We start from the raw sequence: 23,050 nt of genomic DNA, 5'->3' as shown, positions 1-23,050 counted from the left end.
TTTCTTAACCTGGATCATAGGTACGTATGACCCACGCTATGTAAATTTAGAATAAAAATAGTGGGAGGGTAAGGCTGATTTAAATTAAACTCCAAGGACAGACTGATTGAAGGGAGGAAACAAATCACAAGGGGTATTTTTTCCTTAAGTCGAACAAAGAAATCATCCTTTGTTTTCTAAGGCAAAGAAGCCTGGTGAAAATCTCATGCAGTTAAATCCAAAGGACCCTGGTTTTACTTACATTTTAAAATAAAATATTTTACATTTCATTTTGATTTATGTTTGATTTACATTTTAAAAATAAAAGCAAAATAGGTTCCTCTCCAGGCACAGCCAGGTGTTTCTAGTTGGCCTGGCAGTGGAGTGGTCACAAGGGCCATAATTACAGCCAGGGAGAGGCCGAGAATCTGAGGGACGTCTGTAATTAAGCAGGTGAAGTCTGTCTTCCAAGCTCCAGCCTCTCTGCCAGTGGCCCCGGTGACCCCAAACCCACCTATTACAGGCAGTTCTTCATCCCTTCAGCCTTCAAACAACACACGGGCCAAACATGGACGCTCAGCTGTCAGCTGGCCGTCACATTGCATGGGGGTGCTTTCTGCCCAACTGAGCCACCTCCAGAGCTTCGCCATTCTTACCTGGCACCATTTACAGCAGACATTCCTTCATTCATTTAACAAATATTTCCTAAGGACCATGTATCCTGGCTCCATGTTAGGCCGTGACATTACAGCAGAGATTAAAATAAACACAGTTCCTGCCTTGAGAGAGCTTAGATTCTACAGAAAGTGTTGGTGCAATTATTTGAATATTTTATTGCCTTGTACACTTTCTTAAAAACTATCAAAATGATAGGTAAGAAAAACATGAACTTGTTGACCCTTGTGGTGAGAAAGAGAGATCTCTTCTACTGAGAGAATAGAGGCTACTAGAGCAAATTGTCAAACCTGTTGTCTCAGCTGGACCCTCCCAGCACTTAAGCAGGTTGACGGGCTGCCCAGATGATTAAGTGAAAAAATTTTTTAAATAAATTAAAAAAAAAAACAATGCTGGAAACATTATCAAAGATTGTGTCTAAACAATGAGACATAATGAGAGGATTGTATAACGCAATTTACTTCTCTGGTAATAGAATCCTCCATTATCATGTTTAGCTGAATTATCCAACTTTCACTCCTTTGACTTTCAGATGCATCTTTAGAAAGCATAACATGCAAAATTAGGGAACTAACTGCCTACAAACCTAGCTGTTGGTCCTTTATTCGCACAGCCACTATGGATAACAGTATGGAGGTTCCTCAAAAACTTAAAAACAGAACTACTATATGATCTAGTAACCACATTACTGGGTGTACATCCAAAGGGAATGAAATCAGTATGTCAGAGAGACATTGGCGCCTCCATGTTCACCGCACTGCCCACAATAGCCAAGACACAGAATCAACCTCAATCCCAACTAATAATGAATGGAAAGAGAAAATGGGATATATACATAATGGAATATTATTCAGCCATAAAACAAAATGAAATCCTGTCATTTGTGGCAACATGTATGAACACGGAGGACATCATATTAAGTGAAATAAGCCAGGTACAGAAAGAAAAACACCATATGATCTCACTCATATGTGGACTCTAAAAAAGTTAAAATTCACTTATTTTATGCAGAGATGGAGTCTTGCTATGTTGTCCAGGCTGTTCTCAAACTCCTGGCCTTGACCAGGCACGGTGGCTCATGCCTGTAATCCTAGCACTCTGGGAGGCCAAGGCGGGAGGATTGCTCAAGGTCAGCAGTTCGAAACCAGCCTGAGCAAGAGCGAGACCCCATCTCTACTAAAAATAGAAATTAATTGGCCAACTAAAAATATATAGAAAAAATTAGCCGGGCATGGTGGCGTGTGCCTGTAGACCCAGGTACTCGGGAGGCTGAGGCAGAAGGATTGCTTGAGCCCAGGAGTTTGAGGTTGCTGTGAGCTAGGCTGACGCCACAGCACTCTAGCCCAGACAACAGAGTGAGACTCTGTCTCAAAAAAAAAAAAAAAAAAAAAAAAAAATTCCTGGCCTCAAGTGATCATCCTACATCTGTCTCTCAAAGTTCCGGGATTACAGGCCTGAGCCACTGTGCCCGATCTATTTCACAGACTTTTTTTCCTCTATCTTTTTATGGCATAGGCCTTAGGTTTAAAAAAACCAATCAATAAATAAGCATTTGCCTTATTATCCTCCATTTGTGTATGCTTATGAAAGTTATGTGTTAGAAAATTCAGATCTTACAAAAGACCATTAAAAGAATAGTCTCCTAATGGAACAAATGGAAACATCTGTTCACTAAAATCAGAAAAAAGAACTGCAACTACCCAATCCAGCCCTCCAGCTAATACATGCCTATTTTCTATAATATTTTAAAATGTTCATTTGGTCTCCACTTGAACACCCCCAGAGACAGACCACTCCCCACTTACCGTTCAAGTATATTTAACTGCTGGCAAGCTCTGCCTCTTAGAGGCTTTTTCCATGTACTGAACTAAGCTCAAATCTGCCTCCCCGTAACTCCTTGTAACCCCTCTGGTCCTAGAGCTGCCTAAAGAGCCACAGAGCAAGTTCTACTCCCTCTTCCACTTGGCTACACTTTAAGTTTTTAAAGATACCCACCAGATCTCACCTACTACTGCTAAGGCTCCTGTTCTTCAGCCAAGAATAACTGGCCTGGCTGCCTGGTGGCAGCTGTAAGGAGTGATTAGAAAACGTTCTCATTGACCCACACCTGTAATTGAGAAAGTCTGCAATGTGAGAAGCCACAGTCCTGAGCACTTGCTGAATCATAGCATGTGAATGCTATCATTGCAATCCAGTCGTGGGTCCGAAAAACCCAGAGATTTGCTCACCTTCAGTGGGCCAATCAGCAGCATGGCCAGGAACAGAATCCAAGTTTCTGATTTCAATAAAGGGATTACTCTCACTACACCTCACCGTGAAGCTGCTTAAGGCTAAATTCAGTGTATCCAATTGGAGGCCTTGTGCCCAGCACTATTCCTCAATAGTGCTTGCACTAACCAAGGCTCCCACAGACTTCCTCCGTGCCTCAATGGAAACCTGTTTTGCACTGGGTTTTGGTGGTCTGTCTCCATGTCTGGTTCCCCACTGGACTTAGAGGCCCCAAGAACAAAGGTGGTCCTTGTTCCTAAACTGGTTCTATGCAGTCAGAACGGAAGGCTGGTGCTCCAGGCTGGGCACTGCCAACCATGAAGGCAGCAGGGAGCCACTGCACTGAGCCAGCCCTGAGCTCTGGGCACATATTACAGAAACCTCTGCCCTCGAATGGCTTGTGCCCTTGAATGGGGCAGGCGGGGCACAACCTGGACTGTAGTTATAGATATGCTGTAAATGCGTGAGTATTTGGTTGCACAGAAAGACAAAGAGGAGCAAGGGGGCAAATCCAGTGCCACGAACCAGCAGAGATCAACTGGCGGGGTGGGCCCGTGTGGGAAGGCTCCCAGGAGGAGGCAAACTTAAAATCAAATTTTGAAAGGAATAGAGAAATAAACAGGGAGGGAACAGGGTATTGTAATTGGGGACTTGGTGTGCACGGAGGCACAGAAGTGGCCTTAGAAATCCCCTAATAAATATCTGGTATAGAAAGCTTAAACATTATGCCCACGCCACCCATGAAATTGATTGTACAGTGGAATATGAAATAAACGATTACCCGAAACAAAGTCAGTCCAAACACCTTGTTTATCTCCATAGTTTGTTTTAAAAGTGACAGCTTTTCCTGTTATTTTCATTTAGTCACACATTCATTTATCCAACAAGTAAAAATTATGCCCTTACTGCGTACCCAGCACCTGATTCAGAACTCTGTCTCTGCATTTCCCCTTCCATCAAAAGCAGGTGCAACCTGCCTACCTCAGAGAAGGATCACACAGAGGTAAGTTCTAGCAAGGTCCCTGGGTGAGTTATTTTAATTAAAGCCCCAGGAACCAGGAGAAAATTAGCACAGTGGGATCATATTCAAGCACCACTCAATACTTCAGGGTATTTATAGAAAAACAAACACAAAAACAGAAAATTCAATATCCTGACTGGTTGCTTTTAGAAGGGTTACTTAGTGCTTTGTTTTCCTGGTATGAACGGTTTCTTGTTCCCATCTCTGAAGAAGACCGATGCTGTCCATTTTGACCTTCTGCGGGCTATTAAAGCCAGAACAGAAACCAAGGCCTGGGCATTGCCCAGCCTCCCTGACAACACTGAGTGCCTTCTCAACCCCTTCCCCAGAAGAAAAGAGGACGGGGAGAGGGATGAGTCCGTACAGAAAGGGACTCAAAGGCATTGACTTTGAGAGGGATCAAATAAATGATTGGGAGTTGGGGAAGAGAGAACTCTGTACATTTCCATCTTAATTTTCAATCAAATAGAAGCTGGTGTCTGCTCAGCACGGGTCAGAGGAGAATAGCTCAGGTCGTACGAAGTGTGGTCCAAGGAGCAGCAGCAGGGGCATCTCCTGGAAGCTGGTTAGCAATGCAGAATCTCGGGTCCATCCCAGGCCAACTAAATTATCTGCATTTTCCTAGGGTCCCCAAGTGATTCACAATCATACTCTTTAAGCCTCATTTTTCCCCAAATGCAAAATAGGGCTCCTAAAACCTCCCTGGCAGCTCCACTTAGGCTTAAATAAAATAATCTCTGTATAGAATGGGAGAAAATTTTTGCATCCTATGCATCCGATAAGGGACTGATAACTAGAATATACTTAGAACTCACGAAAATCAGGAAGAAAAAATCAAATAACCCCATTAAAAAGTGGGCAAAAGACTTGAACAGAAACTTTTCTAAAGAAGACAGAAGAATGGCCAACAAACATATGAAAAAATGCTCAACATCTCTAATCATCAGGGAAATGCAAATCAAAACCACAATGAGATATCACTTAACTCCAGTGAGAATGGCCTTTATCAAAAAATCTCCAAACAATAAATGCTGGCGTGGTTGCGGAGAGAGAGGAACACTCCTACACTGCTGGTGGGACTGCAAACTAGTTCAACCTCTGTGGAAAGCAATATGGAGATAACTTAAAGCGATACAAGTGATTCTACCATTTGATCCAGCAATCCCATTGCTGGGCATCTACCCAAAAGATCCAATGACACTCTACAAAAAAGACACCTGCACTCGAATGTTTATAGCAGCACAATTCATAATTGCAAGGCTGTGGAAACAGCCCAAGTGCTCATCAATCCAAGAATGGATTAATAAAATGTGGTATATGTATACCATGGAGTACTATTCAGCTCTAAGAAACAATGGTGACATAGCACATCTTATATTTTCCTGGTTAGAGCTGGAACCCATACTATTAAGTGAAGTTTCCCAAGAATGGAAAAACAAGCACCACATATACTCACCAGCAAATTGGTATTAACTGAACAGCACCTAAGTGGTCACATAGGTACTACAGTAATAGGGTATTGGGCAGGGGGGAGGGGGGAGGGTATATACATATATAATTAGTGAGATGTGCACCATCTGGGGGATGGTCATGCTGGAGACTCAGACTTGTGGGGGGAGGGGGGGAAATGGGCATTTATTGAAACCTTAAAATCTGTACCCCCATAATATGCCGAAATAAAAAAAATAATAATAATCTCTGTATAGTGATCTGGCTTGAAAAAGTTAGTTTTCTCACTTCCTCTTTCCAGGCACCCAGTTGTGTGCAAATTTCTCTTGACTTTGACCCAGAACTACAGAGCTAGAAGGAGCCCTTAGTGCCTGCCCGCTCGGTACAGAGCAAGCCATCAGGCCTAAATAGAGTAAATGACTTGCTGCTGGATGTCCCCTAGGTTGGGAGCTCCTAAAGGGCAGGGCCTATGTCTTTTCATCTTTGTTTCTTCAGCCTTTAGCATGGTGCCTGGCAGACAACAGACTCTCAGCATAGGTATGTTGAATGAATCAGTCAGTCAAGTAATTAACAATTGTGCAGCAGGAACTAAAATGCAGGTCCTGATAATTCACAGTTACACCTGAAAGTGAATTTAACTCCCCCTGAGTTCACACTTCCTGATATGTTCACAAGAATTCACACTTGGCTAATAGAGATCATGGGTTCCTGTTGCAGAGAATGTCTCTCTCTTTGAGCTAAACATCACCATTATTTTCTTTCATTTTTTGTTTTTGTGGGTTTTTTGTTTTTTTGTTTTTTTTTTTGATACTCACTCTGTCACCTTGGCTAACAAACAGTGGTATCATCATAACTCACTGCAACCTCAAATTCCTTGGCTCAAGCAATCCTCCTGCCTCAGCCTCCCAAGTAGCTGGGACTACAGGTGCATACCATCATGCCTGAATAATTTTTCTATTTTTTGTAGAAATGGGGTCTTTCTCTTGCTCAGAGCTGGTCTCAAACTCCTGGCCTCAAGCAATCCTCCCACCTCAGCCTCCCAGAATGCTAGGATTACAGGTGTGAGTAACCATGCCCGGTCACCATTATTTTTAATCTCAGGAAACAATCAAACTTGAGTGCCTGGGAAGTAGGTACGGCCCACTGGCAGCTGGCTTGCCCTGCTTAGCTGGGCAGAAGGCACCAAAGCTAGTGGAGCCACTCAGTCTGTGGAGACTGACAAGCCTGGGGCAATCTCCAGCAGATGCTACCTGCTGCATAAAGTTCCACCGAAAATGCCACGGGGGATTGTCCTTCAGACCAGGCGTGAGCAGGCTCCCTGGACTGAACGCTGAGGGGTCTTGCATCACCCACTCTGCAAGAGTCCAGGCCACTTACCACCTGCCTCTGCACGGCAGGAGCACTCTGTCCTCGGTGACAGGCACAGTCTTGGGGAATCCCTCATTTCAGTGTATCCTTTACATATTAGAAGTGTCTGCCAAGCAGTAAGTAAGTGGAGAGGATTATTTCTGGAGTTCCCTGTCCTTAGCCATGTTGTTCTGCAGATACAGTGAGTCACTCCTCCCTGACAGGGCTTTCCGGAGCCTGTTGTAGCCTCTGGCCATGAGCAAGTCACTGTCTCTGAGTGTATGGGAATGGTCACATTTCCATCTAATTCTTGTCTTTTTTTTTTTTTTTTTCAAAATTTCTAAGTAATTTTTTAAATAGCTCAGACACATACACGGGGAAGAAAAGTAAAATGATAACCTCAGCAAATGTTCCCCCCTTTTAAGATTCTCCCTTTCCCTTTCCAGAGACAACCACTGTTCTCAGTGTGTTATATAGCCTTGCAGAGACAGCCCGCGTGCGTGTGCACACACACAGTCACCTGCACGCGCAAACACACACACGTGTGCGCACACACACACGCATGCTTGAATGTCAGCCCCCCAGGGCAGGGAGGATTTCTGTTTTTATTGTTCACTTCTTTGCCCCCAGCACTGAGAAGAGAACTCGCATACAGAAGGTGCCCAATAGCTACATGTTGAATGAATGTATAACTTAAACATGTTCTGGAAAAGTTCAAATTTTGGTCAATCAAGTCCCAGTTCCCCCCATTATTTTATCTCCTGTTTGGATGAATCGTCAGCAGGCAGTGGCTCTGTTTCCCCACCCAAGGAAAGAGACAACTGTTACTGCCTGTCAGGGTTGCCATGGGGATCTAATGAGACGGGGTGGAGGTGTTAGTGGCTGCCATTTATTGACTGCCTACTCAAGGGTGAGCCCTCACATGGCAGAGAGGCTACCTGGTGGCCCCACTGCCCCTTGTCCTACCAACAGCTACCCAACAGCTAAAACACAGTATACCAGGGTTTGGTATATATTAGATCAAAAAATATGATGCTTCCAACTAAAGAAACTGTGGATGAGAGGGAGGCAGAGTAGCTGGTTCAGAGACATTCATTCTCACCTGTGTGCACATGGGCAAATATTCACCCCTACCCTGGCCCCCACAAGCTCACACCAAAGGTTTATAATAAAGGAGGAGGATAAAAGCCCCAGTGTTAACAGCTCAATTAAAGATGGTAAATGCACTGGATTGTGAAAATGTGAATGTTTCAACAAAGCTAGGTAATAAGGAACATCAATAAAACTGTTAGCACTGGCCAATTTCAACTGGATAAAAGAATAAAGTAATTGGTCCTGAAAGACAACTCTCTAAATTGGGTTAGATGCATGGAAATACCCTTTTCTTTTAAGCCAAATCATAAGAACATCAACAACAATAAATGATTAAATTACAGGCCACTTTGACCCAGTATGATCTGAACTGCGAACAGGAATTTCCTGAAACAATCTTTGGAGGACGCAGAAATGATATATAGCAGGACAAGAGAGACAGAATCGGAGACCCTGTGAACAAACATGGATCCTTGACTAAGGATCTATTATAAACCCACCCTTTCTGTAAGCTTATTTCTTCAACATGATGATTCCTTCTTCAATTGCTTCATTAGTAAGACAGGCGCACAAGTCAACAGGAAACATACATCTATGCTCCCATAATGGCAGAGGGGAAAGAGGCTCTGCTCTCCAAACACTCGGGATTCAATTCTGTTTTTCATCTGCTAATGGCTGGCATTTGGTGTTGTTAACCGTGGATGATTCATTTCAGAGGAACTGCTGTGCATCTCGAGGCTATTTGAAGGGAAATGAGAGTTTCTTGGCTTATTTCTCATCAAGCATTTTAGCAATGTCTCTTTGTGACATTATAAACTCCTTAATGGGGGCTCAACGTTTTCAAGCTGATTCCCCTTGTCTCATCTGGTGCATATGGTCACTCCTAGGAACAAGCAATTATTCCATCAGGACAATGCCCGAAATATGGAGAATAACGGGCCTGCTGCCCAGGTCTGAGTATCAGTGGCAGCAAGCAGTTATGCTGGGGGTGAGGGGTAATGTGGGTGTAGATTGTAGGGTCAATGTTTTTGAGCATTTGGATTTTGTTATTTTGTTGTTGTCTGCACTCCACGTACCACTAGGGCATCTGACATGTCCACGCATGTATGGACAACCCATGGGATGAGCAGGACCAGGATCGCATTACCTAAAGCACATCACAGGAGGGAGACGTCAGCACCACAGAGCTGGTGCCCAGCTTTGAAAGCCCTTGTTTGGGAAGCTGGGGGCTCTCCTTAATCTCTCAAATAAGGTTTCTTATTAGAGACAGAACAGAACTTGGAGAGAAAGCATGGAGTTCCTGGGCTTGATTTGAGGACATCTTACAAAGGCCAGAGAGGAGGAGAATGCTGAGGATGGTTGAGTGATTACATAGGACTCTATAAGAGTACTAAGTGAGAAGAGACAATAAAGGGAGGCTATACCTGGGCTGGCTCTTCTAAATGCCTCAGTGCATAATTGTAAAATGTGCTCTATCCAATGTCTCAAACTTCTCTAAACCAGACCTAGAGCACTCCTCCTCTGATACAGTATGGATACTTTGCCCCTCAAAATCTCATGTTAAAACTTGATCTCCAATGTTGGAGGTGGGGCCTAAGGGGAGGTGTTTGGTCATGGGGGCCGATCCTTGGTGACATCCTCCAGTAATGAGTTCTCCCTCTATTATTTCCTGGGAGAACCGATTGTTAAAAAGAGCCTAGCACCTCCTTCCTCCCTCTCCTTCTCCCCCTTACCCTCTTTCTCTCTCTCCTTTCCTTCCTCTTTCCCTCTCTCTCCCACTCTTTTTTTTTTTTTTTTTTTTTTTTGAGACAGAGTCTCACTTTATTGCCCAGGCTAGAGTGAGTGCCGTGGCATCAGCCTAGCTCACAGCAACCTCAAACTCCTGGCTCAAGCAATCCTCCTGCCTCAGCCTCCCAAGTAGCTGGGACTATAGGCACACGCCACCATGCCCGGCTAATTTTTTGTATATATATATTAGTTGGCCAATTAAGTTCTTTCTATTTATAGTAGAAACGGGGTCTCGCTCTTGCTCAGGCTGGTTTCGAACTCCTGACCTCGAGCAATCTGCCCGCCTCGGCCTCCCAGAGAGCTAGGATTACAGGCGTGAGCCACCGCGCCCGGCCCCACTCTTTCTCTTATATCATGTGATCTGCACATACCAGCTCCCTTTGCCTTCTGTCATGAGTGGAAGCTTCCTGAGGCCCACACCAGAAGCTGAGCAGATGCCGGCACCATGCTTCTTAAACAGCCTGCAGAATCATGAACCAAATAAATCTCTTTTCTTTATAAATTACATGGCCTCAAGTATTCCTTTATAGCAACAGAAATGGACTAAGACGTCCCTCTTGGAGGTCAGGGTGGGAGACAGACCTTGACCATGAAGTCACATCCAGAAAGAACTGCCTTTGACCTTAAAACACAGATTAATCATTGGAGGCATTTCATTTTCTTGCTTACAGAGCATGAAAATTTCTGCCTGCAACACTGATGCCTGTCTTTGTTTGAACATTCTTAGAGAGTACAAACTGCAGCCATTTAATTTATCCTGCCTATCCAGTCATACCCAAAAATAAGAGCTTCAAAGCTATCTTGATGGCATGATTCCCTCTGCTCACAATGGCCTCTCCACTCCTTCCTCGCCAATTCAGCCTAAGCCCTGCTTCTTCCTTTAAGTTTTCCTGGGTTATTACCATTTGGAGAACTCTTGGTAACACCAAATTAAGCATTCAATGTGATAGTGCCTTGCATTGTCTGCTAATGCTTTCATCTTGTAGGTCTTGGATTCTTAATTGAATTGCAAGCTCCTCAAAGGCAAGAGTCGAGTTTGACACTTATATGAATGCCATCTCTCCTTTTCCACTTCCCTCCCCACTTCCCAATCCCTAGACCCAGCATAACACCGAGCTGGGCACATTTGCTGAGATGTGTTGGCAACTATTGGTCATTGAAATGAATGGTTCTTTTTAATTCTCTAATAACCAGAGGCATGGGATTAAATAATGTAGAATTTAGAAAAGAAGTGGAATTCTTAGGAAGTGAAGCTTCACTGGGACTTTGAAATCTAAAAGAGCCTATCTAGATATATCCTGCCCACTGGCTGAGGCAGAGTTTCAAGAGAAAGTCCCTCTCCACCTCCATTTCTACCCTGGAGGCACTGTTCTAATGCCTGCCATCGACACAGAGTCTTTGGGTACAAAACCAATGACTTTAACCATGAAGGCAGGTAGATCTTTCAGTAGGAAAGATCACTAATGCACTGGGATTTGAGTCAGGTCTAGTTTCAGACCAGGGATTAGTTATGGTCCATATTCCAGAGAGCCTGAGAAGGATCCAACCATTCCAGAACTGGCATCAAGGGAGCTTTCACTTCTAAGAGAGTAGAAAAGAGATCTGCTTATTTCTGAAAGGGACTCTCTGGGTTGCCTTTGGACTCAAAGCTGAGAACTTTAGCTTTATATTTCTATAAAAAGCTTTCTGAAGAAAAGAATGAAAATAAAAAGATCAGTGGGGAGGTCGCTGCCATGTGGCAAAATCATTACTGGTGCCTGGACCATTGCCTGGGGCCTGGGCCAAGTAGGGCCCCCTACTCAACCTTTTGGCTTAGAGCACATCACCTGACTTCTCAATTTTACCATCTCCCACATGGAGGTAATACTTTCAGGCACTTACTAAAGTTAAAATCTCTACACACACATTATTACTTCAGAACCAGGCAAAGCTGGTTTGATCACGTCTTCCTGTGCAACTTGAAAAAAGTACAGAAGAGAGTTGCTAAGATGACTTGAGATTTCTAAAATATCTCTTCTGAAAGGTTAAGGGATTTGATTGATTCAGCTTGACCTTAATAACAGTGTTCAAATATATGAAAAGCTTTTTACTCATGGGCCAAGGAGAGTATGGGGACCACATGTTTTCAGCCCGCACTGAGCAAAGATGGGACAAACCCAGGCTCTGACAAGGAGAAGTCTCTGACAGTAAGGGCCACAGGACACAAAAGTGTGGCTCAGAGATGCCACAGAATGTCTTTCTGGGAATTACTTCCTTCAGGGAATGGTGAGGAATAAAGAGAGAAGATGATGGGGAAAACTGTGGCAAGGTCTGAACTCTGCAGAGAGCAATCTCCTAGCCCCTGCCAGATATATTATTCTATCAGTTGCCTCTTTGTTTCCTTCCTCTGCTCTTGGCCCTTGTGAACATGCCACACCCCAAAGTCAGAAGGCTGCCCTGGAACTATTTCCCGGAACACCCTGACTGCTGCTCCTTCATGGGCACTGGGTAGAGCTATGCCCACCTCCTGCCCTCAGGTCTAGAGCTTCAGTTTATTTGTTGAGCATCTCTCATATGCAAGGGCCCTGTACCAAGGCACTGTACTCATAACAATCCTATCATCGCACCTGTCATAGGTACTATCATCCCCATTTTGTGGGTGAGAAATCTGAAACTCTAAGCCAGTAAGCACTAGGGCCTGGATTTCAATCCAGGTCTGATGGGTTCCCAAGGCTATGCTCTTCTCCTCCATCTGTTTGGTCCCAGAGAGGAGACTGACCACTTTCTGCAGCATGTATCTGCAAAAAAGGGTGGGGGGTGCATCCTGCTCCTCATCTTCTGCTTCCACAATATGCAATATCTCCAGAACTCGATTTAACTACATTATCTGTGATGTATGTGTTGCAAAAATCATTCAAATCCTTTTGTATCCCCACATTTCATTGGAGAAATAGGAGCTCCAAACATACCAATGAGGCCTGCTACTTGTTATTAATCTTTCTATTGGTTTAGACTCTGAAGGACTCTCTGAGATGAGTATAACACCAGAATGGAAGGCAGGGAAAGAGGAGCCTATAAGTCCCCAGGTGAAGCTCTGACCATCTCTCATCTGGAAGTCTGCGAATAATGGTGCCTTGCCATATTATTATAAAGAATATGAAATAATATGTAAATTGTGTGATATCAAAGGAAGAAATACTAACGAATGTGCACAGCAGGAAGCAATCATTTGCACACTTGAGAATTACATTGCCATGTATGCTCCTGTTACCAGGGCTAATTATGCCTTGATTTAAGTATCTGGTGAGCCTAGAGTGCCATGCTTACTGGAAACCCCTGTGATTATTACTCAGGATATTAGTAAAACACTAAGCAGTACCTGAGACTGGAGCCTCACATAAGAGCATTCTGAGAAGGTTTGCAACTTGCAATAATGTAGGTAAAGTGCCTAGCACCATATCTGTCAAAAAGAATCCATTTCTTACAACTCCTACTTGCTGTGGATATTAGCCACTGTTAGCTGTGAGCTCTGACAGATGTCTATTCAAATTGTACCAAAGGATAAAAATCACATGACCAGAAATGACCTTAACTGTTATCCTTAAATCTGGGGTTAGGTTGCCTGGTTTAGCTGAAGCACACATCGGTCAAATCCTATTAGGTAAACTGCACAGGACATGCAAGCAGTGGAATTTTATTAGACAGTTAGAATCACATTAGCTCCAGCTCTAGCAGACGTAAATGCCCAGGCTTCCTAACAGTATGTTGGCAAGAAAAAGAATCCTTTGGCACATCCGAGAAGAAGGGGGTGTATTCACACCATCTCACCCCCACACCTTTCTCTAAGCTCTGTGGAATTTGCATGTGTTGTAAAGTGTGTGCAATTCCTATGAATATATCTTTTCCCATTGATGGGGCTGGAGCATTTGAGATGGGGGAGCCGAAGGGATGTTTGATGGCAGAATAATGGAGTAGTGGAACTTCAGCTGTGCTTCATTTCAACTGTCTTTTCCCCTTTCACAGAATACAGAGTTAGGTATTTTCCCTAAAGAAAGGGACTTACACAAGAATCTGTAAATGTACACAGTCTGCAAATCCAAGAGGGTAGCTGTGACAACCATGCTTCGCCCCAGACCCATCTCATGCGGTCCAAGTAATAAATGCTGTGGTTTCTCATCCTCTAGGGCCTCCCCTCACCCTCCCAACCCTTCCAAAACCAAACCGCCCCCAGACTAGAGTTCCAGCAACAGGATCGGCAGAGCAGATGTGCATGACACAAACAGCAAGATCAGCTTCCGAGCAGGGATGACTGAAAGTCCTACCCACCATCTGAAGAAAGGATCCCAAGTCCAGGAAAAGCAAGAAAAAAAGAGTAGAAAAATTTCTTCTTTTCTTCAGAGCAACACATGCTAGCACTTTACAGATTCTGGCATGTGTCAGCGTTGCTGAAGTAAACTCTGTTTTCTTTAGATGAAAGAGATAAAAAAAAAGACTCAGAATTTATCCCAATGAAAATTACTTTGGCTATTCACATGCAATAAGCTGTAGAAGCAAGAAGAAAAAAATCAATTGCTTCTGATTTATTTATTCATTCATTTGTCCATCTCCTTTCCCTCTAACGTAAAAAAGGATGTCTTCTATAATTTTGCAACCAGTTTATTTTTTCAAAGAAAAAGAAAATAGTCCAAGCCTAGGTTGCCCAGCATCTCAGCACAGGAAATACATATTTAATTAATTATCATAGATTATGATAATTAATTCCTTGCACACAGATTATGCAAGGAAAAAAGGGGTTTGATTTTGCCCATCAATCGCTTGGCCAGAGTCTATAACTGGACTGAAGTCTGGTGACTTCAGATCACTGGCTGTGTTGAAAGCAACTGCAAGGCTTCACCTCACTGGTCACTTTATTACTTAATCCGGGTGGTGAGTATTAAGTATACTGGTACTCATTTTATTTTTCTTCAAGTCCTTTGGTAGGTCTTGAATATTTCATACTAAATATTGTTACATCCTCAAATCTTCTACAACGGATTCTATTCTGGGCTGTGCAGAGCTGAGAGCAGAGAAGGGAAGTTGGAAATGCCAAAATGTAATTGCAATAAAGAGCAGAAAATGTAAGCATCCAATTCTGGAAGGATGTTTAAAGTTTTAAACCTATGCCAAATAATTGAGAGCTATGAAAAGAGGGCTGAATTCTATTATAATCCCCACATACACACAATTATTGAATTATTCTGAACACCTGTTGAGACTGGGGGACACATGAACTGAATGGAAACCACCAGGCACCACTGTCCAGAGCATCCCTTGACCTGTTCTTTTGACTTTGCTCATATAAACTCTCCTCTCACCCTGAACCTTAGCTAAACATTGAGTATGGGGTTGTGACTTTCTGCTTATGATTCCAGGCCCAGGTTTCTCAGGCAGGACAACTGAGGGAGTTGAATGTCCATCTTTCCTTTGGAACACTGCCCCCAAACACCATTTTTTCCTCACTGCCAAGAGGAGCTACCGGTGGTATGGCAATCTCTCTGCCATGTCATGAAAGCCAGTGGTCTGTCCCCCTGGCCCCAGAGAGAGGAGGAGGAGAGGAAGGACGGTCCCAATAACTAAATTTCAGTCCTAATCCCCAGCCTTCCTTACAGCTTAAGCTGCTGCCATCTCCTTCCTTGTTCCCGTTTGAACAAGGTTTTATTTTCTAGCCTTTTTTCCTACCCTGACTGCTCAGTCCTCACCGCCTAGAAAACCCTTAAAAGGTATTAAGCGTATTAAGTGAGCAAAGAAAGGATCGAAAGATGAGGGTGTGAGAGGAAGAGAAAATCTATACGCTGTCTAATCAGCCAGTGGGCAGCAGATGTTCCCTCGCCCCATTACTTGTCTTTAAGAGCAGAGCTTTTGCCTGCGTAAAGAGCTGATAAAAGAAGTAGCACTTCTGTAAAAGCTCTCAAGAAGTAAGATTCTCAAGTTTGGCACCTTATTTGTTTCATTTTTGAATACCGTTAGACCAACTGGTTTTACTTCCTTCCCGCTGCACACACACAAGCCCCACAGGAGCCTCCCGGGAGAGGCTGCCACCCCCCCCCCCCCCGGCACGCAGCAAAAACGCCTGCTTGATTGGCCTCACTTGGTAAGTCAAAAAGCTTCCCTCTGCTTCCCCAAAGTTAACAGATGGCTGGTCCCTTTTGGTACACAGGCGTAAGCATCTTCAAAATAACCTTTTCAAGTATGCCAATTAATTAAATGTCACTTTAATATGTCCCAGCCAAGGAGGGAAAGGAGAGACCCAGAAGGCAAAGGGTCAATGGAAGGGAACAAGAACAAGAGGTCACACTCTCCTCCTACCTTCACCAGATGACCCCGAGAGATCGATGATCACATACACTTTTCCTTCTGGCTCCAGATCAATCTGCAATTAAGAAAATGACAGTGACTCTGTTAGTGCATCGTGTGGGCAACCTGAGAGTTCCACCACATTTCCACCCCAAACGTAATTCATCAATCTACAAGGTGTCGAATGCTAGGTGAATTAGGACTGAAAGAGAATCGGCATTGACTGGATGTCTACCGTGTTCCGGGTGCAGTCCTGGGAGGTCGGATGCAACCCAATGCATAACGTCATCCTCTGGTTCTCAACCAGGAGTGAGATTTTGCTCCTCGGGGAACACTTCACAAATGTCTGGAGACTTTTTTTTTCTTTTTTTTTTTTGAGACAGAGTCTCGCTCTGTTGCCTGGGCTAGAGTGCTGTGGTGTCAGCCTAGCTCACAGCAACCTCAAACTCCTGGGCTCAAGCAATCCTTCTGCCTCAACCTCCCAAGTAGCTGGGACTACAGGCATGCGCCACCATGCCAGGCTAATTTTTTCTATATATTTTTAGTTGTCCAATTAATTTCTTTCTATTTTTTTAGTAGAGAGAGGGTCTCGCTCTTGCTCAGGCTGGTTTTGAACTCCTGACCTTGAGCAATCCGCCTGCCTTGGCCTCCCAGAGTGCTAGGATTACAGGCGTGAGCCACTGTGCCCAGCCTGAAGACATTTTTTAATTGTCATGACTGGCGAGAGAGTGCTGCTACTGGCATCCAGTGGGTAGAGGCCAGGGAGGCCACTAAACATCGTACAGTGCAGAGGACAGCCCCCCACAGCAAAGAGTCATCCAGCCCCAAACATCAGTCATGTTGAGGCTGGGAAACCCTGCATTACCCCGTCTTATACATAGGGAAGCTGTGCGCAAAGTTCCAAGGTAAGTAGCAATGCTGAGATCCCATGCCAAGACTGTCTAAAGAAACCCATATTCTTTATACTATACAAACTGCTCCCCAGGGAACTAAGAGAAGCACAAGACACTAACTAATCCTGTTCTCGTGGTATTTACAATCTCATTGGGGAGTTGAAAACAGAAAACAATGCTGAACTCAGCTTAATGATGAAGGACAGAGAACAAATAAAGTATGATAAAGTATCTGATGAGCCTGAAATCAGTATAGAAGAGCTATCTGGGAAGTCTTCATGGAGGCAAGAAAGGAAAGGCGTGCAAGGTGGAGGAGACAACATAGCACGGTACAGAATGTGCAAGGCACTCACGTGAGATGGCTCAGGTCATGTTGACTGCACATGTGTTCTGCAAAGCCCATGTTCTACCAGGGTTGTGAAGAGAGAGTCCACACTGCTAACTGCTTACCTCTGACCACCTCCACCCACCCGAACCTCCTCCCTTCCCATCCCAAATCCAGCTGACTATGTATAATATACAAAGCCAGCCTGGTGCAATCACATGGAGGGAGAAAAGCCAGAGGGCCGGGCCTCTGGTAGCTAGAGCCATCTTTGCAAGGTCTGAACTATCCTTACAAAACCGTGTTCTCCACAGGAGAGAGTAGTAACTCCGGAAGCCCTGGATCACCACGTACCCCCGCTAGCCTCTCCCGCCTCCACAATCCCATCTGTCTGCACAGAGCTTTCACTGGCTCACGAGTGCCAGCCTCTGTCCCCAGCAAGCTGTGAATTTCTTGAGGGCAGGAACCGCTATCCCCTCCCTTTCTTTTTCTGCTGTCCCCAGCAAAGAGCAGGCACACATTTAGCAAGGAGGAGTCAATCTGGTAGATACCATCTCCTCCTCCTTCAAGGTCAAGGTGAATTATCACCTCCTCTCTGAAGCCTTTCCAGATAGGCCAGGTCAGAATTAATTACCCCTCCTCCCTGTTCCCACAGTACACCAGACACACCTTACTTGTGACTCCCATTAAACTGTGATATGTTGTCCCTGTATCTGTCTCCCCTGCTAGACAGAAAGTACGACAACCATATTAGCATTTGATCTTCAGCTCACTGTCTCTTAGGAAACACCCAGTATACATATTGTGGAGGTGGGAGCAGGCTCTATGTTCAGAACGTCCGCAGTCTATGCTGGGATCATTCACTGCCCCGCCGCCAGCCCCCTGCCACAAAGCCTCTGTCCCCCGGAAGGAAGCAGGCACGTGATCTACACTAAAAGGACATTTGCTAAAAGGACATTTGCACAAGGGAGAAGGGAAGCCGAGGAGGCTATACCATGAGCCCCACACACTCCCGTGAGGCAAAGAAACCCAGCCTGCACGGATGCTCCCCAGGCCACCCGACGTGTCACTCCACACACAACCAGGTCCCCACAGCCGCTCTTTATTTCCTGCCTCAGCCTCCAATGTGTGGGAGCACTTAAGGTTTCCCTCAAACTTTCATTTTCATCAATGAGGGTCTCCAATGCCTCGTAGGTGAGGCCACGGGTGACAGCGCAGGGGCTCTGTCGGGACAGGGAGTGAGCACGTCTGCACTGCCCCTCAGGTGCCCCCAGGGGCACTCACCTGAGTTTGGGATCCTGAGTTTAGGATCGTGATGGGAACCAAGTAACAAACTGATAATTCCAGGAGATGAATTTTCTCATCCCTCCCACACCAAGAGCCCTTGATTCTAAGTTTCTGGGGAGAGAAAATGTTGTCCAGAGCTCTCAGCACTAGCATTGGCCCTCACCACGAGTATGACCCAGCCGTACCCTCGATACAAACAGGAACACCAACAGCCAGCTCTTCTGAATAGAGCCAAACCAGAATCTTGTCCCTACCAAAGTTCAAAAATATCAGAGGCCTTCTTGCCCAAAAGCATGGAATTTAAATAATGTATGCCTTTTAGAGATTAGATCATCCCTATTAAACCCTGCTGGCAAAATGAAACACTTTCTCATATCCTCCAAGTCAAAGATTTCCCACGACTGCGATCTCTATTGCCAAAGTACAATGCTATCTGTAAAGCTGCGAGGGAGACGGCCAAGGAATGAGACGTCTCCGGGGGCGTCCACAGGCAGGCAGCATGCCTATCTTTGCAGAAGGGGAGTGAGAACTCGTGGCAGGGAGGACAGGTCATTGACGATAAAATGTATTCGGATATTAACATTCAAGATAGCAATCAGATACCATTTTAGCACCCACTGCAGCCTCCATGCTGGCGAACTGCATTCTCAAACAGAAAAATAGGAATTAAGCTATTAAACATGCCAAAAGCAACAAAGAGCTATGCAGCCTGCACAGATGGCCGCAGAGCACTGGCCCAGCCCCCAGCCAGCCCAGTGAGGAGGCTCTGAGATTCCATCTAGGGTGGTGGGACTTCAATGCCCATGACTGGAGGGGTCACCAGAGTATAAAAGGTGGAGAAAGTGATGCAGCTTCATGGCCAAATTGGTGTAATCACAAATTTTGCTCACGATGACACGGTCTGGATAACGAAACAAGGTAGGCAGATGCTCAGCCCTGTGCAAGCCTGCAAGCTGTCAGTCGGCATCAGGACCAGGCGGCCGCAGGACACAAACACAGGCCTGCTACCTCCGCCACCCATTCTCCGAGTTTGCTCTGAAGCCCTTCTCCTGCGTGCCAGCTGCCTCCCAGTTCTTCCTATGTATCAAATCTCCTTGGACCTCGTATCTTTACTTGACGCATCTTCCCAGCTACTATCTCTGTTTTCTTTGACTCTGATTCTCTTTCATGCTACAGTGCCTTTGGCTACCCCTCTAGCTGGGGCCAAGGGCCAGGAGGTGGAACAGTGGGGGAGATAAACACACCCTTTGGCATCAGACCAAGGCTGAATCTCGGTTTTGTCCCTTAGTATCCGAGTAACCTCAGGCAATTATTTATTCTCCCTGAGCCTCAACCTCTTCATCTGTGAAATGGGTTATCATGAAATTCCATGAGACATGCACACGCTCTTGGCATTCCCGAAATCCCCAGTGTGTGGTGGGTCAAAGAGAACTTGCTGGCTGTGTGTCCCGAAGCAAGAAACGGCCCTCTCTAAACCTCAGAGTGCTTGTCAGCGAAAAGGGGCCAATAACAGGCCCAGTGTCCTTTGGGCTGTTGTGAGGCTGAATGAGATACTCCATGCAAAGCACTTAGCATGGCACCTGGCCCAATGTTCTTTCTACTATAACAAACTTTCCCCCAACAAAAAAAGTATCTTCTTGCCCAAAGTTGATATTATTACATGTTATTCAAGGATATCTTGTGACTTTGCAGTGTTCTTGTGAATATCAAATAAAGAAGTAAGGTGAGATTATTGTACCCAGCCTCACAGAAAGCCAGGGGCAGGGGAGGCCATACCCCGGACCTCAGAAGGTCCTGAGGTGCTCATGAGAGAAGGGCAAGCGCCAGGTGATCACGTATTTTCTGAGCCCCTACTGTGCCTCAGACACCGTGTTGGCCGCTTTACCCGCATTAGTTCCTAAGTCTCCTGTGGGACTGCAATATTCCCCACTTTCCAGGTGACAAAACTGGCGCTCTGACGCTTTCAGCCAGGAGTCCCACCCAGGTCTGCCTGGGGCACACGGGAGGGGTTGACAGAGCTCCCAAGTCACACTCACCATCCCCAGCCCCGCCCAGCCCACGGGGGCTTCTTTGATGACCTGGGCACCTTCTCCGTCCTCCAGCCCACCTGTCTCTGTTGGGTCACGCTCCTGTGCAGGTGTAACCGGCTTCCCCGGCCCAATCTTTAGACACAGCAGTGTTTCACATGCCTGGACCACCCCAAGGGCCCTGGGGGAAGATCTGGGCAGAAACAAGAGCCCCACTCATGTGAATTGGGAACAAAGTATGGGGAAGAGCCAACACTATAGGAACCCCCAAAATGACAATCTTTGAAAAGCAAAAATATAGGGACTTTTTTGGGGTGGTGCTCGACCATTTATTTATATTTTTTTATAATTTTTATTTAAAATTATTCCATTCTTCTTTTTCTTTTTTTATACTGTCTGACCTTTCAGTGTACATCGACCATTTAAGTACAAAGCCCTTCATATATGTTATTTCATTTATGCCTCATGATTAATCTACAAGGTGACAAGTGTCATTAGTGCCATTTTATGTCTGAAACAGCTGGGGTTAAGGAAGATAAGTGACCAGCTACACGACTCCAGGGCCACCATGCACTCCTGCGGCTACGAAGCAGTCCCCAGGAGCTGGACTGGCAGAGTTCAACTCACACCCTCCACTCCTACCATCCCACGCCTGCCCAGCACAAACTCCGACCACCAGGACAGCACGAGCGGAAGGACCCCACCCACGCAGCATCTTCAGGCCACCAGCTTGTGTGCTGCTGAGAGCGCCCTGTGATCCATGGGTATCTGCCTCTCAGTTTTGGGGGTGACTGGGTTCAAGCGACGGTGGTCAGAAATCAAAGTCAAGCTTCCCCCTAACCATAGGCTCACTTTTCACCGGAGCCCTCTAAGCAACCATTCCTCAGGACAGCCCACAAGGTCACGCAAGCAACGTGAGTTTCACTTCCGTTCCCATGTGCTGTCAGGCACAAAGGCTTGGAGAGAGGCAAAAAGTACCACAGGACGATCGTACAAAGATGAATCCAGAAAGGATGAGAAGGAAGAAAGGAAGCTTGCATGTCTTTGTTCCATCAATAAGGTCCTACATAATCTATCGCTTGTTCTTTCTCTTTTTTTACTTGGAGGGTGGAAGGGAAACCACCAAAGGAGAAGCCTCAGGCATTCATTCCCAGAGCAGAGGACCCACTGTCCAAATCCTGCACCGCCTTCAGGGATGGACTTTCTCCCCTGGAGGCACCGTGGGCGGCACGCTCCAGTCCCCAGAGCCGCATGGCGTGGAAGAGGGAGAGGGATAAAGCAGGAGACATTGGAGCGGCAGGCCTCCTCCCAGCCGCTGCTCTGGGAAAGCACAAAACACTGAGACGCTACAACGGGCAACTCTTAAGCATCGGCTGGGTGCCAGCTTTGAGGTTAGAAGCTAATTAAATCAAAGAGTCTTTATTTGGGGTGGAATTTGCTACTAGCTTTATTGGTGGAGTGTACTGACTGGTCAAAAAGCAGAGGGTATACATGTAATCAGATATTTGCAGGGGTCCACTCTGTTAACAGGCTTATAATAGCACTTACTTTCATAAAATAAGGGGAGGGGAGGATTATTTAATTCCTCAAACACCTTCCATTGCAGTGCAAAGATCTGCAGGCTGAAGAATACATCCCTGCAGGGCGGGACCCTGTCTGTCCAGCACGTGGAAGGGATCCAATACGTATTTGTACATGTTGGCTCAATGAACGAATGCCCTAAGTTTAAACTACTTCAATATATTCATAAAACTGGATGTGCACAGCTTAATTATGGAGATGATTTACTTGGGAAGCCATCCGCCTATACATAAAAGTTCATGGTAGCTTCATTCCTAACAGCCCCAAACTGGAAACAACCAAATGTCCAATGACATAAACAAACCATGCTGCATCCATGTAATGGAAGTTTGCTCAACAATAAAAGGAAAGAACTGATACATGCAACATGGACGCCATGGGAAAGGAGGCAAACACAAAAGAGTATGTACTGTGGGATTCTGCTTCTATGATGTTCTAGAGCAGGCAAAATGAATTTATAGTGACAAAAAGTGCATCCGTGATCTCCTGGAGGTGGAGGTGGCCAGTGAATGCCAAAAGGCAGAGGGAGACTTGCCGGGTGGTGGGGGCATTCTACATCTTGATTGTGGGCGTGGTTATATGAATGTATACAGTTGGCAGAACACATCAAGGCCTACACTTAAAATGAATGCACTTAATTGTATGTAAATTATACCTCAATGAAGTAGTTTTTAAAAAAGGAAAAGAACTTATTTCACAGAAGGATTCCTGCACAAGTTTCCTTTAAATAACAAATCATCTTCCCACCCTCAGAGCATTTAAAGTTTCTTATTCCAATTTTAAAACTAAAAGGACTCATTCAGAGTTTTTCAAGAGCACATCTGCCACACAACAGAATGTACACCTACCTGTGCAGGCGCACACGTTCACACACCCACCCACGTGTGCAAACACACGCACAGCCACACAGCTGAGCCACCTTCTCCTGTCTTCTGTGATCAAAATACGGTAATGGCAAGAAAAACACAACCAAAATGTAGGTTCGAGCGTCTGCTGAATTATTTAAATC

At 45.2% G+C, this 23,050-nt stretch overlaps 1 protein-coding gene across 3 annotated transcripts in view; it reads right to left on the bottom strand.

The window, feature by feature from the left end:
- The window catches only part of PRKCE (protein kinase C epsilon), a 478,538-nt gene that overhangs the window by 286,864 nt on the left and 168,624 nt on the right, over positions 1 to 23,050 (bottom strand). For all 3 annotated transcript variants that reach the window (XM_012755911.2, XM_012755894.2, XM_012755903.2), the window contains one exon: positions 15,944 to 16,007. In XM_012755911.2, the coding sequence (XP_012611365.1) occupies positions 15,944 to 16,007 (64 nt within the window). The remainder of the gene's footprint in view (positions 1 to 15,943; positions 16,008 to 23,050) is intronic.

The sequence above is a fragment of the Microcebus murinus genome, chromosome 3 (assembly GCF_040939455.1).
Source record: "Microcebus murinus isolate Inina chromosome 3, M.murinus_Inina_mat1.0, whole genome shotgun sequence".
Taxonomy (NCBI): Eukaryota; Metazoa; Chordata; class Mammalia; order Primates; family Cheirogaleidae; genus Microcebus; species Microcebus murinus.
Note: the sequence above shows the minus strand (reverse complement) of the source record. Positions and strands in the feature narration are given on the sequence as shown.